The sequence below is a fragment of the Mizuhopecten yessoensis genome, unplaced genomic scaffold (assembly GCF_002113885.1).
Source record: "Mizuhopecten yessoensis strain PY_sf001 unplaced genomic scaffold, ASM211388v2 scaffold716303, whole genome shotgun sequence".
NCBI classification, from domain to species: Eukaryota; Metazoa; Mollusca; class Bivalvia; order Pectinida; family Pectinidae; genus Mizuhopecten; species Mizuhopecten yessoensis.
Genome location: NW_018480049.1, coordinates 567,171 through 581,523, shown reverse-complemented (window position 1 = coordinate 581,523; position 14,353 = coordinate 567,171). Strand labels below are relative to the sequence as shown.

Below are 14,353 nucleotides of genomic sequence, written 5' to 3'. Positions count from 1 at the left end.
ACAATAACTCTTAGCAGAATGCAGTTAAACGATTAAATATAATGGCTGCCCATAACGACAACACGTTTATAATCTTTGTTTCAGGATCCACCCCGGTCCTCGTGGAACTGTGATAACATTAGTCTGTATCAGATAACCATTTCCAACGCGCAGCACGCAGGTAACAAGCAGGCCGTGCACATATCCGGGACAACGCCCCAAGGAAGGAACGGGATAAAGAGCGCCTCCATATCGGATCTCCAGCCCGCTACCGAGTATTGCGTTACCATGAGTTTCCAGAGCAATCGCGACCAGTACAGCCCGGAGTCTGAGCGGACCTGTACTTCCACACCAAAGACAAGTACGCATTGTTTATACCACTAGATATTGAAACGGGACTGCATTCTAGCCAATAATGACACGACAAGGGAAGAAAACTCTTAATTCAATTTCCCATACTAAAAAAATCTTCAGTCGTAGATTCAAATTTGAGTTCTGCTTGTTAAAAGAAGATTGAAACAAACAATGAGATTGTGACACAGATAATCAACATTTTTACTTTCAATCTGTCCCTAACAATGAACATGCACATCATCAGATCAAGCACAAACAGAACAAAGTGACGCGTCTATCTCTGGCGTGTCTGCTAGAAACACATCGTCGTGTGGCGAGCTTTGTAACACTTGAAAGCTTTAGACTCGATTTTTTGTATGCTTTTCTAACTGTTTCGGAGTGCGGAATTTAGCACGCCCAACAAATCTGTGTGAACATCAATGGAGAGGATACACGCAAAGATTTGACAAGATGAGGTTCATTTTAATCAAAATTACGGTGTGAAAATTTATGTGTCATTGTAATTACGATCGGGTCGATTAGCGCGCGCGCGTCGAAGCATCACGCGCATTCAAATTCCATTTTGTCCCCTGTCCATAAATTTCGTAACAAACCAGTTGCTCATTCTTGAAAACCGGTGTACAGAATGCACGTCTTCGCACAGAAAATGCATTTCAGAGATTCGATGACAAGATGTGCATACAAATTCCATTTCAATTTCTAATCAATATCAAGTTACGACCAGTTGCGCACCCGTAAATCACGTGTGCAATGCACCCTCATTTGTAGCAACGCGGACCTCAAGATTTGACGACAAAATTCGTTTCGGATGTAATTGCCTTGTTTTACGTCTCAGTCCAATTATGCTGCCGTCTTATTATTTATTTCTACGAGGATTATCAGTAACAAATGGCCTCCATGCATTTTATGATATTTGCAATCAATAAATCTTCCTGATCTCAGTTTGAAAGTGAAAATTAAAAAAGATGATGTATACCAATGCCTACATTGTTCTGCCATTTGCTCATATATATCAGGCTTAAATTGATCGAGCTGCATCTAGTGGTATTTGTCAATTGACTCTTAAAATCATGATTCATTGTAGCTGGCACGCGTAAGAAAAGTCTTTTGTGTAACCACGGAGGATTCGCAAGATTCCAGCACTTTGTATGTTTGATGAAAACAAAAATTAAAACCAAAGAAGAAATTAGTCGTCAATCTAAAGCCGTAAAATCCCTTCGGTATTTTGAGTGTTGTTTTGCTTTCACACTTTTGATTATTTAATATATTTTAGCACCGTCGGCTCCACGAAATGTCAAATTGATCCGACAAACCAGTAACAGTCTGACTTTTTCGTGGGAGAAACCGTTCCGTCCGCCCGCTGATGTCATGAGGTACAATCTAGGCATTTGGAAAACGGACAGTCGAGAATTTACCACAAAAACTGGAAAGGAAGTGACGTCATCAGCGGCAGTGGTTGCACACACACTGGAAGATCTTGACCCATTTACGAATTACAGTATTGAGGTATGCTCCCGCAAACATGCATTTGATCAGCAAGATTCACAACAGTAATATAGTAATAGTAATAAAAGTGAAAGGAACGCGTATACAACGTTGTTAGTTTTGAAAACTGAGCTTTATCTAATACTTCTAAAGTACATGCACCTCAAACGTTTGAATGCCTTTACTGCAATTGATGAGATTGACGAAAAACTGTTTTATTTACCTTATAAAGATTCGAGCAGTTAATTCGGCTGGTGATGGAGATCCCAGTCCAATTTTTGTCGCTGCTACAGCGGAGGGGCGTAAGTAGATTTTGTATTGCTTTCTTGCATGCAAATAAAAGTATACGTAATAATACATTTCGCTACGATACATCACTTTGTTAAAAAGGTAACTAGTGCATCATGGTACTTAAATCTTGCACATATGCGGCTCTACATACAAACGCGCAATCATCACGCTGTAAGCATCAGAATTCTCCATAAAACAAGCTTAAGTTATATAACTTACATTTTATTAATATGAAATAAATACGTATATGAACATCCAGTCGTAGTTGCAAATTGTTCTGTAAATTTACCCACTCATGTTTTATGATCGTTCCTTAGCTCATTTTTCCGATAGGAAAGCTTTTTTCAGATTTAAGGAAACAGCTTACGTGAGGGGAGTTGTCCTAATTTCAGTAATGTTTTTTTTATAAATGTCGAGGAATTTCATTTGGTTAAGGTTTAATTTCTCCATTTCATAACTATTTTTAGCTATTTCATTTTGTGCTGGAAAAAGGCATCAATTTCCACTCTTCACATTATTTTAGGAGATATTTGGAAAACAATAATATATAATCTCATTAATCTAAAAATCACCCATATTTATGAGCCATAGTTCATAGTTTCCTTTAAATCTATAAATAACAACACACATATTTGTCTAATTTTCACTCGGCCCTACCGAGTCCTCAAATAATCTGACAAAATATTTTTGTTCATTTTGTAGTACCCGGGCCGATTCAGAACTTTCGAAATATTTCAAAGACAGCAACGTCTATTGGACTTATCTGGAAGGACTCCCGTACTACGAACGGACAGGTTCTTTCATATCTGGTAAGTTGTCAAAATAATATCAAATACGGTTAGTTGTGTCATTTATAAATAGTTTTGTCATTTTTTTTATTATATCTGGTAAATTGTGTCAAAACCGGCAAGTTGTTGAAAAAGGCATCTTTTATCATATCTACCTAGTAAGTAATTACCGAAGCCAGCTTCTATTTTATCTGGGAAGTTGAAGCAAATGTTCTGTTCCAAAGTTATATCTTTTGAGCTGTCGTCAGAGATCTTCTTTTACATATCTGTTTGTTGTCAAAGCCAATAAACGGGACACATATGTGTGATGATTACCGCGGCTCATTGCATTGTGCTGAAAAGTAAACGTTGTGGTACTGATGCTCTCTCATTTCGTCTTTGCTTCAGTTGTCGTGTTTCCCAGTCGAGTCCATGTCTGCTGCCCCTGACCAGCACCGGGAGGTCAATGTCCTGCCGAGCGTGCATCGCCACACCTTCAGTAACCTGGTGCCGGCCACCAAGTACCTCTGTAGTATACACACAAGTACAAACAAGGGGACCGGTCCGTCCACAAGGATAGCAGTATGGACCAAACCTCTAGGTAAGGTTGCCGTGTTTTTACAGATTATGCCTGAAAATTAAACAAAATCCAGTGAAAATGTTGATTGGATACTTAAATAACCGTCAAAAAATAGTTTTATTAATAATCGAAAAATAAAAAAAAAGTCTGAGAAGGAAAGCGGTCTTGAAACCAGTATATTTGTTGCAATTGACCTGTATATTTCAAACGTAAACTCCCTTGTGGTTGCAGACCCCAAAGAGCCACCTACTCCAAATATCATGGATCACACTGATACGACGGTAACAGTGCAGCTTACACCCTCACAGGACCAAACCATAAGGTGAGAACCAGCCTTCCTATATATATTTAATGGGACACAAGCCAAAGTATGTCTTGATTGTCTATTTAGGAGGCGTTTTTGTCTATTAGACTGGCGTGTTTGTATATTGGAATGACTTTTTGTATATTGCACCGGGATAAGCGTACTTGCCTATTAGACAAGCATGCTAGTCTAATCGACAGACTTGTTTGTTTGTCGAAAAGGCTTGTCTTTTTACTTGACATGTTTGTTTGTCCCTTGGATACGCGTGTTTGTCAATTAAATAGACATGATTTTCTACTGAGTAGACGTTTTGTCTATTGGACAGGCGTGTTTGTATATTAGAAGGGTCTTGTTTGTCTGTTGGACAGGCTTGTCTATCTACTTGACATGTTTGTTTGTCCCTTAGATACGCGTGTTTGTCGATTTAATAGACATGATTGTCTATTGAGTAGGCTTTTTGTGTCTATTGTCTGTTTGTCCATTAGACAGGCGTGTTTGTATATTGCAATGGGCCTTTTGTCTATTGGAGAGGGAAAGGCGTGAATGCCTATTAGTTTGCCTGTTTCTGTACCGGACATGCTTGTTTGTCTGCTGGACAGGCTTGTCTGTCTATTTGACAGGTCTGTTTGGCTCTGGGATGCACGTATTTGTCCATTGAACAGACATGATTGTCTATTGGACGGGACTTTTGTCGATTGAACAGACTGGTTTGTTTGTTAGACAGGCATGTCTCTTGGATACAAGTGTTTGTCCATTGCATATACATGTTTGTCTACTGGACAGGTGTCTTGTTGATTGGATAGACTGGTTCGTCCATGGGATAGGCGTGTTTACATTTTCTTTCTAATGTAAGACCTATATAGAAGACGTCTGCTAGTGCCACTGGGAAATAATGAGAAACGATATACGTTGATATATGCTCTTAACACATAAGCAATACAGATTATTTGGCCACAAGACAGGTTACAATCAGTGTAGTATACGCTCTTCGACATGAACAATGAAGGTGGTATCGACATAGGGCCTGTTATATAATCAGCGCCGTTTACGTCTCACGTTGAGTTCTAATCTAATACACAGACGGGTAACACCAGCGAGAAAAGATGTACCTCGACTACCACTCCGATTACACATTGCATTATAGATACACATTTTCGTATATAATTGAAATGTATTGGATCTGTTTCAATCAATAATAGCGTGCTATACGTGTAGAGCGTTACTGTTGTATAATACATATATATGTTCGGCATCCTCAGAGATCAACCTGCCAGGCTAGTTTTCGCATTACTATCAAACTTACGTTAATACCTTCAAGTATTTATGACCGGCTGCCCTTTTGGGGTCTGATGTCATAGTCCGGCCATACGACGTAATCCTACGTCGTCCTTGTAGTCATAACTCCAACACCATTGCTGCCATTCCTTACATCTTTATTTCCATGTACAGCTTACTCAGGTTAATCCAAATGTTGATAATCTTTAACTCTCTCCTTTCTGACGCTCAAGGTTTCTCTCTCCTTTTTGACTCGCAAGGTCTCTCTCTACTCTCTCTGTCTCGTTCCTTATATACTTGCTACTTGTCCCTCACAGAAGACCTCCTGCTGAGGCTCCTTGCTGATCTCAGCCAGCAGGACATTTGGCCCATGCTGTGTTTCTTATTTTACTTTAACCTGATATTTTATCAAAACTATAAATGTTACAACTGATCTAAATACTTGTCCTGAAAGATGACATTCTCTGCTTTATACTGAAGTCTTGCACTTATAACACAAACATTGAACTTAAATGCATTATTGAATTATTTAGTATTTGAACACTTCAAATGACAGTAAAACATATACAGAATCAAAACTACTTGCTTGATTTGAATAATCAAAACAGTTCCATAAACTACACATAATGCTTAGTGTAATTATTTCTCTATTCTTGTATAAAAGAATGAAGCTACATAGAAATAGTATGTTGAATTTGTTAAACAATAACAAATCAAATCTACACTATATCGGCTGAGGTTCAGCTTATCATTTTAATGGTCCCAGTGGGGGTATCCCACTACTGACCATTTGCCCTTCAGCCAGAGGGAGCTGATCACACAGCATGACCCCCTATACAGCTCAGCTAGTACTGATTAGCCTACACTTGTGCAGCTAAAACTAATTATTACTTCTCAGATAAATTGAGATAATATGTCACACTATTTCTCTGTCAGTCATATATTGTTTCGCTTGATGGAAACACTCTTCATTTGTCAGAATAAATCGACGGTCATCTGCTCTCGAAATAGCAAATCGAACATAAAACAGACGATACACAACTAATAGAACGTTGTTGTGCAGCTATAATTACATGTAGAATATTTAAAACTTTCACGGGCAAATCTTGCTTGTACGAAGGTATGTATGACCCTTTTTACAGACGTAATGTATGCTTAAAGAGCCGACATTTTACTACAGACGAATCGTCTTTGGGTGCAGTCAAGTGAAAACAATCTAACTATGATCGATCCTGTTTCAAAAGGCATGGCTATTCTCTTTAGAATCGGCGCCAACTGTCAACTGGGCATACGGTTATAGAGAGGAAGTAATCCAATATGGGCACGTTTCATCGAAATCCATACAGCTTAATTCTGTTGAAATGTCCAGAATTAGGTGATTCTGAGTTTCTTATAAAAGCATACATGCTTTTTTGCTTAGTTTGTTTATGCCAGGCAGAATCAATCAAAACCTGACGTTGTCGGTTGTGTAAGATGGCAATCACATTCAAGAACGTAAAGGAAATAAAACGTTCTCCGATCACGTTTCTGATTATTAACAACAGGAGATAAAGGTCGATATTGCTTTCACTTGGGAACGTGATCGATGGGACTCATCGGTCACAATGACCTAAGCGTAAGGCGAGGGTGGACTGTTTTATATTACATCATTATCTGTTCAAATTGACCAAAACCTAAACGCAAGGATTATATCAATTGATACCCGTGGAATATGTTTAAAAGATTAAGATATAATAGAACGAAGATTCACGTCGACCCAATTTGTGAACCGGTCGAGTATGAGATGCATTTCAGAATGGAAGATGAAGTACATGAATTACGTACACGGGTCGTAAAATTATGAAAGATACAAAACAAAATATCTTTAATAATTCAGGAACAATTTCGACAAAAAAAGAATATAACCATGTTATAAGCACCAGCGAAAAAGTAACATATAAATTCTCTGACCAACGTGAAATGACAATTTTTGATTGAATGCGTTGTCATATTTATCCTTAATCCTTCACAATTATCCTTGGTAAACATTTTTGAAACTGAAAACCAATAAATTAGATATGTAGTTATGTTTTTTTAGATAATAAATTTTCGGTTTTGAGATTATCGTAACGACAATTTCAGTTATCATCAGGATTTGTCTTGGCTGGTAGCGTCTCTCAATGAAATTTTTCATTCCATCAAGAAAACGCATCACCTACCGCAAAGAAGTATACGTCACCAGTAGACTTTGTAAAATAGAAACGTAGTTGAAACTAAGAACAGCAATAATCAGTATGTTTTTATTCGTTTACAGCTTCTATCGCATGATTATAGAAAATGTGAGTTCGGGGCGTGTGACCAAAAGAAGCATTCCAGACCGTATACGCCAGGTTGGCTCCGACTTCTACGAAGCTCGAGCCCAAGGAACAGGTGCTTACATAGCAGCAGAACTGACTCCGGACAAACTCAACGCCCCCTTTGTGGTTGGGGATAATAAGACATATCGTGGATATTATAACGCCCCTCTGGTCCCCACCCAGAACTACGACATTTGGTACGGCGCCTTCTCCAATGTCGACGGGGTGAGTACCATTTACGTTTCTCTTCTCTGAATGATGGATTAGTTCAATTTACTTAATTTTAGGGCTGCGATGATATATCGTGTGACGACATATCGCCAGTTTTTGATGCGGTACGATATACAGTATTTTTTTGGAGGTCACGATACACCTACGATATTTTCCGGATATTGTCGTTTCTACATTTAGTCTACTCATATCCGTTCGCACATGGCGAGTGACAGCTGCAGCTCGTTGAAAGACGTGAATTGTGTGAAACTTTAAAGTCAATCTTATTTTAGACCAAGTCTTATTTCCTGTTGTTATATTGCCAATAAAATTTTGCAATACATCTTTTCGCTTTGCTTCGAATTTTTCTAATCGTTTCGTGACCACAGTATCGTGATACGTATCGTATCGTCATGTTAATGTATCGTTGCATACTTACTAAATATATCTTACTGCATATAAGAAAATAAAAAGCCTAAATTGCACTGCATTCCTCACTGCTGTGATATTAAGAAGCAATGTGTCCTGAAGCGTTTGGATAGTTCTCATTAGTTTGTTTAAAACTGTACAAACAGAAAAGATTAATAGCATCAACACTTGTAACTATTGAAACCACTTCAGGCACTTACTGACATAACCTTCTCAAACTTCGCTTAGCTGCTGAAATATTGATGAAAAGTTCAATATCTGACACCTGTGCTTTATTGATAGTGACACGCGTACACGCGTGTTTTATCTACAGGATTATATCGATGACACGTGTGGTTTATCAAAAGCAAATATACGCCAAATTTGTATTCAACGCGTGTACGATCAACGGGGATATTTGAAATGTTAACCATGTGTTGTCACCTCAATAGACATATGCTTCATAAACGTGGATATTTAGGGTGTTTTTTTACCAAGTATTTTATCGAATCAATAGGTAAATCTGACGCATGTACACGTATGCTTTATTAACGGGGATATCTGAGATGTTTGCACGAGTGTTGTCAACTCAATAGATATATCTTACACGTGTATACGTTTGTGTTGTCAACATGATTAAACACGTGCACAAACCCGCGTATAAGTGACGAAATAGATAAAAAATATATAACGTTATTTCAAGAGATAAATGCAGTTACTTATAAGGTTGTGTGACAGTTCAGAATCATGAACGACCTGTAGTAATTGACCAACATTGTCAAAATCTCTATTTATCTGTATTACTTTCACAAATTGGAAATACCGCTATAATTGGATGGTTTTATATTTTAAATAATACATTTCTCAAACAAATAAGTATTATTGCCTGTATTTACCGTTTAGTTGTCAGTTAAATTAAGTCAAAGTAACCATAGCCTTAGTTTCGAAGCAGTCGAAATGAATAAATTTTGATTAATTCAAATCAAACTGTTCTTTTAATGAAGTTAAAAAACGATTTGGAACGTATCCTGCATACTTAAGACATATATCACTACGGGAGTATGGGTTTCTCTGACACAATTATCTCCATCTAGTTGATGGATTCAACAATATACACAGACAGTCGGACACATTTCAACATCAATCATGCAGTTTATGACAAAATCATGTTTAACTCTCATCATTAAAGTTCTACAAGCAGTATTTCATAGCAGTATTTCATAGATGAAGAAAAAACAAATTGGTTTGCTAATTTAGGATAGTTAAACAACTATTCCGACACGTAAACTCTAGGGATATCTCGTAAATGTAGCAGAATCGATAGCGATATTTCATTGGCGCACATGGGAGAACAGTGTAGTGTTGGTGGTGCTCTCTTCCTCTCCTGCAAGCCATATATCAGTCGCTTTTAAATTCAATAAGGCTCAGGGACAACTGTTGATACCAGATCCACACACGTCAATTTTCAGTGTTACACGACAAACGTGTCAGTAGCTTTCCGAACGACGGACTAGAGGATTCCGAAGGACGTGTGAAGGCACCGAGCACTGACTCTGGTTATTGCGATGACAAAAGTGTCAATTATTCTCGATCAAGTCGTCAACATTATTAGCCGATTCCCAATTGTAGAGTTTTAACGGATTCAAATGCTAGAGCAAGACTTTTTTGATCTGCCTTAGATTGTATTATTTCTGTTCTTGTTATATTGTTTGAGGCAAATTGTCCATTGTATCGGCACTTGAAGTCAAGTATCTCCGCCTAACATGAGTCTCTAATCACATTCTATGTTTTAAAATAGACCGCACCGGAAATGTTCGCCGTACTTAAACTTCCGCCATTTTCAGCCTCCGTAATGTGGGCGAATGGACAGCAAATATAAGTATACAACTTACAGAGCGTATGATTTCTAATATGATTGGCGAAATATGCAGATTTTAGTTTTTCCGGAATTGGGCATATACTGTACAGGGAGAATGTTTAGCGGTATAAAAATATGGATTGCGTTACATTGGCATTCGCCTTATTTGCCTTAACGCTATTTCTGGCGAAAATGTTATTTCTTCATATACGCCATATTGGATGGAGATTACATTGCACGTTATTGAACAAGGAATTCTACTACACTATCTTAAAAATAACAATTCATTCTAGATACATTTAGTTATGGCGAGTGAACTTTTCCTGAATCAGCGCGATAAGATTAAGTAATTTATGATAATAAGCTTCGCTGGAATAGAGCAATGTGAACGTGCATTGCGGTAAACACAAATTACAAGAACAACACTCTCTAGGTGCCAAGCTGCCATTAAACCAAGTTCAGCCTCAATCTTTGTCAAGTATTACCCCAAAGGACAATTTCATTTCGGTATTCTCAACTTCTTATAGGACATTCATTTATGAGCCAATAACACTCCGTGATAAAGTTATCCCGTTAGCATTGACAAAGTAGGCCGTTTCAGACGAGAGTTATTTGTAACAATGGCAATCTAGAGGACGTGTTGAAGGCGCAGTTACTCTGTCACTGTCTCCGGCACATTGGGAGTTCTGTTACGCTTGTTTAATGTATTCGAGAACGGCTCTGATTAACCAAACCATTTCAAACACCTCACATTAAAAGTTTGGTTTGGCGCAGTGTATGTTTGTATGCAAATGACTACATTTTGTTTTTTGATCATACATCAAACAATTGTTTCATTTTAAAATATCAGTGACGTGTGCTCCTGGAATCCCCTTCCAACTACCAACAACAAGACGCAAATTAATCTGTACTGATCATCATTTCCTGGTGTTATCATCGTAACAAAAGTTTAGTGTATATTTCATTTGATCGTTAATGCCAATATTCTCTCTGTGTCCTTGTTGAGAATTTGTAATATGTAAAAGGTAATTTCTAAATGTTGGTGCTTGATTGTCAAACACAATTTCATGTGAGCAATAGCGACATTTTATATACTTGAAATAACTTACAATTCATAATCTTGTCAAAGGATCTTGTTCCGCGTCATTCATTCCGTACCTTGATATCTAGTGACATATCATGACAACAGTAAAAACTCTCCCTTATTGAAGACATTGAGTACGGTTGTCCTGTGACTTAGAACCCCTAGTTGTGCTTTCGTTTATGAAGGACATTGACTTCCGTTGTGCTTTGTTATAAACATTGGGAACTGTTGTACTTTCCATTTTGAGAAGACATTGGGTACTTTTGTTCCTTATCGTTAACCTTGCGCTTTTTTGTTTTGTCCTGAAGACCTAACATACAGTTTTCTTTTCTATTGTCGGGTTGGAAACTTTGGATACTGTTGCCTCTTGTTGAAAACTTTAAATAATGTTGTCGCTTAGTGAAGGCATTAAGCACTGTTGTCCTTTGTTGGAGAACTTTGTTTATGTTGTCCTTTTTCGTAGACAAAGAGTTCTGGTGCCCCTTGTTGAAAGCATTGGTAGTGTTCTCTTTGTTGACGGTACCGATTTTCTGTTTTATGACCTGGAGTACTGTCATTCTTTGTGGAAGACTTTGAATCGTTTTGCCATTGGCCGCTTCCATTGTTTCAAATTTCAAAATGCGTGTGATGTCTTTGATACATATGTTAAGGTTGACGGTGTTGCACTGCATACTTATATCTTTTTTGTTTACTTAATATTGGTTTTTGATGTTGACGATGTCGGTCGTACTGTGTAATATTTTATCTTATGTTTATGTACTATATACCCTTGTGCTTTCAGACATTGCGGAAGTCGTTCTCTAAGGCTGAGCGTGCTGTAGGTGTTGGTAAGTACGATAGTTGAGTCATGACTATTCCCTTTTCTTAAGCATGTTTTCGGCTTTGATACACCGGATATTGAGTCGTGGCTTAATAGCAAGTAACATATATATAATTGATTGCGTCTGCAAGCAGATTTATAACACTTTTAAAAATTTATAATAAAATAGCTATATCATCGTTTTACGTCTATGTGAAGCTCATCATGCTTCGGTCGCCTCTTGTCAAGTTGTCACTAGTACTCGACGCCAATTCAAAGGAATGAGAAGGAACCTGTTTACTTTAATGCATACGAACATTGTGTAATGCCTTTCGGAGACGCTCACCTATCAGATTAGATATTGACTGAAAATCGATATTGTCCATTATGGTCGTTTTCATATTTACCTTAATCAATAAAAGTACCATACATTCGCGTTATCGCAGTCCTCCCAAGGACGTCTATTCTGTTCTGGTGAGATGGAAAACTGTAGCATTACCCATCACGCTTGGACACATTCAACATTTCAGTGCGTTTGTCACACATATTGGACTTGAAAGTTTAGGGATAGAGAACATGCTGATAATAACTTAATTATCTACTCATTGACGGTGCGAGTGTGTGTTGTCGTCTTTTTGACGATGTTTGTGTGTTTTTACTGCCGAGAAATATCGATACGCTACACAATGTATCCATTAAAAGTCGTTTAAATAGATGTAATAGGAGCCGTGTTAAGGTCATACCACAAATGGAATCGTTACCTTTTAGTCCTAAAGCTAGCTGATCTTAATTACGCTGAACATGTCGATGACAAGTTAAAGTAGAAACAAATCGAACCTTAAATGGAACAATTTGTCAGTGAAATACATGTTCGCACAATAGAATGTGTGATTTATGTCCGAAGCCATATCGATCACACATAATGAATATTTGCATACAAACCGAATTGTGCATGTCTAAACAATTCCGATGCAAACCTTTATTCAAAATGTATAAACCAACGTAGATTGTATACCCCAATGAGTTTTCATTTTCCAGGATCTATTGCTTATTTCAATTATTTTGATATGAGTCTATGGCAGAAACAGTTTGCTTGCTGTATTTACCTCCTTTATCTCATTCTAAAACTGTTAAGTTAACAAGTGAAGTAATACTTGATAGCAGCATGTTGCAAAAGTGCTTGTAGTATATGATAAATGTCATAATTTTTTCTTACATAAATGTTGAAATATGATTATTGTATTTGCAAATTCTTTGTCTGATAGGTATTAGACAAAGAAATAACAACAAATTGCTTTATGCACTTAACATTGACCCAGGTGTCGATGCTACAAACGGAAGGCTCAGAACCTGTCCCTTGACTCATTGATGGCCATTTGTTAAGATTTATATTTGACTTTCTCTTGTTAAGATAGGGGTTCGACTGCAAAATCATAATTTTGTAACTCAGCGTTTTAATCTTCTGCACCACCGATGAGTTTAAATTAAGTGTAGCAAGCACGTAACTGTGTAAGGTGCTTGTCTCCATGATTCTTATGAGGAGGATATTTAGGGCATGTATCAGAAATATACGTATATGTTTATATAGCTGTAAGTATGTGTGGTATTTTTAAAATTTTATTTCTATTTTAGCCCTGAGCGTGGCTCCGGCCCCGGAGAGTAACCACGTGCCTGTCATCATCGTCGTCCTTGTTGCATTCATCATCCTTATCCTTGTATTCGCACTTCTTCTTTTCCTGTGGAGGTAAAATAATTGATAAACAAAATTTGCTTAAGGACTAAAGGTCATGTTAAAATGTTGGGCTCAAAAAATGACGCTGACTTTTTATAAAAACAAATTACCCAGTTACATTGAATGAAGCAATGCTGATAATTTTCCCTTGTCATACCTCACACAGATTCCATTATCTTTTTTCTAAACTGAATAACATTTCATCCCATTTAAGGAAACGCCACCTAGCGTCAGAACGTGAGAAGGCGGAAATGCCCAACTTCGGTCCAACTATTGTACCGGAACCGGATACATCAACCCCTTCTACACCTGTCGGTAAGATCTAATGTAACCCGGTGTCAAAGATCACTGAAGGACATGTCCTCGTTTGTTTTAATCATTGAACACCTTTAGAGTAACTTGACACTTAATGAGTTTCATTAATAAATCGATTGGGAGAGGATCTGCAACTACCCCCACTAGAGTCGCACATCAATCAGATTGCAGGTATAAATTGGTTTTTATTCATTCATATTGAAGAATACCATGATTTCAGTGTCATATTTTTTTCCACATAAAAATGGCGTCGGTCTAATTGTATCGTTTATGTGAAATTTTAATAACCCCCCTTTACATCGTGAGCAAAATGCATCATTTTCTTGAAAGGCTTCCATCAGTTGTGCTATCAAGACAGTAATTGTTTGAAATGTAGCTCATTTCTGTTGTAAAGATTCGAAAAATCAAGTCATAACGGTACAATTGCAAGTGATCACTTCAAGTGTATTTTTTGTTTCATTCATTCGTTCCATTTTCGGGCAGTTTGATTCAACAGTTACTTAAAAGAGCCCCTGAACTGTAATAGGCGTCCTGGTGGCAACGTTACGAATATTCGTGTTTTCTGTCTATCAAATT

The 14,353-nt window shown here is 37.5% G+C and overlaps 1 protein-coding gene across 2 annotated transcripts in view; it reads left to right on the top strand.

The window, feature by feature from the left end:
- The window catches only part of LOC110442831 (receptor-type tyrosine-protein phosphatase S-like), a 135,614-nt gene that overhangs the window by 87,545 nt on the left and 33,716 nt on the right, over nucleotides 1-14,353 (top strand). For both annotated transcript variants that reach the window (XM_021486644.1, XM_021486643.1), the window contains exons 9-18: nucleotides 85-340; nucleotides 1,607-1,839; nucleotides 2,051-2,120; nucleotides 2,812-2,918; nucleotides 3,285-3,477; nucleotides 3,688-3,778; nucleotides 7,329-7,596; nucleotides 11,713-11,758; nucleotides 13,363-13,474; nucleotides 13,677-13,777. In XM_021486644.1, coding sequence (XP_021342319.1) covers nucleotides 85-340; nucleotides 1,607-1,839; nucleotides 2,051-2,120; nucleotides 2,812-2,918; nucleotides 3,285-3,477; nucleotides 3,688-3,778; nucleotides 7,329-7,596; nucleotides 11,713-11,758; nucleotides 13,363-13,474; nucleotides 13,677-13,777 — 1,477 coding nt within the window. The remainder of the gene's footprint in view (nucleotides 1-84; nucleotides 341-1,606; nucleotides 1,840-2,050; nucleotides 2,121-2,811; nucleotides 2,919-3,284; nucleotides 3,478-3,687; nucleotides 3,779-7,328; nucleotides 7,597-11,712; nucleotides 11,759-13,362; nucleotides 13,475-13,676; nucleotides 13,778-14,353) is intronic.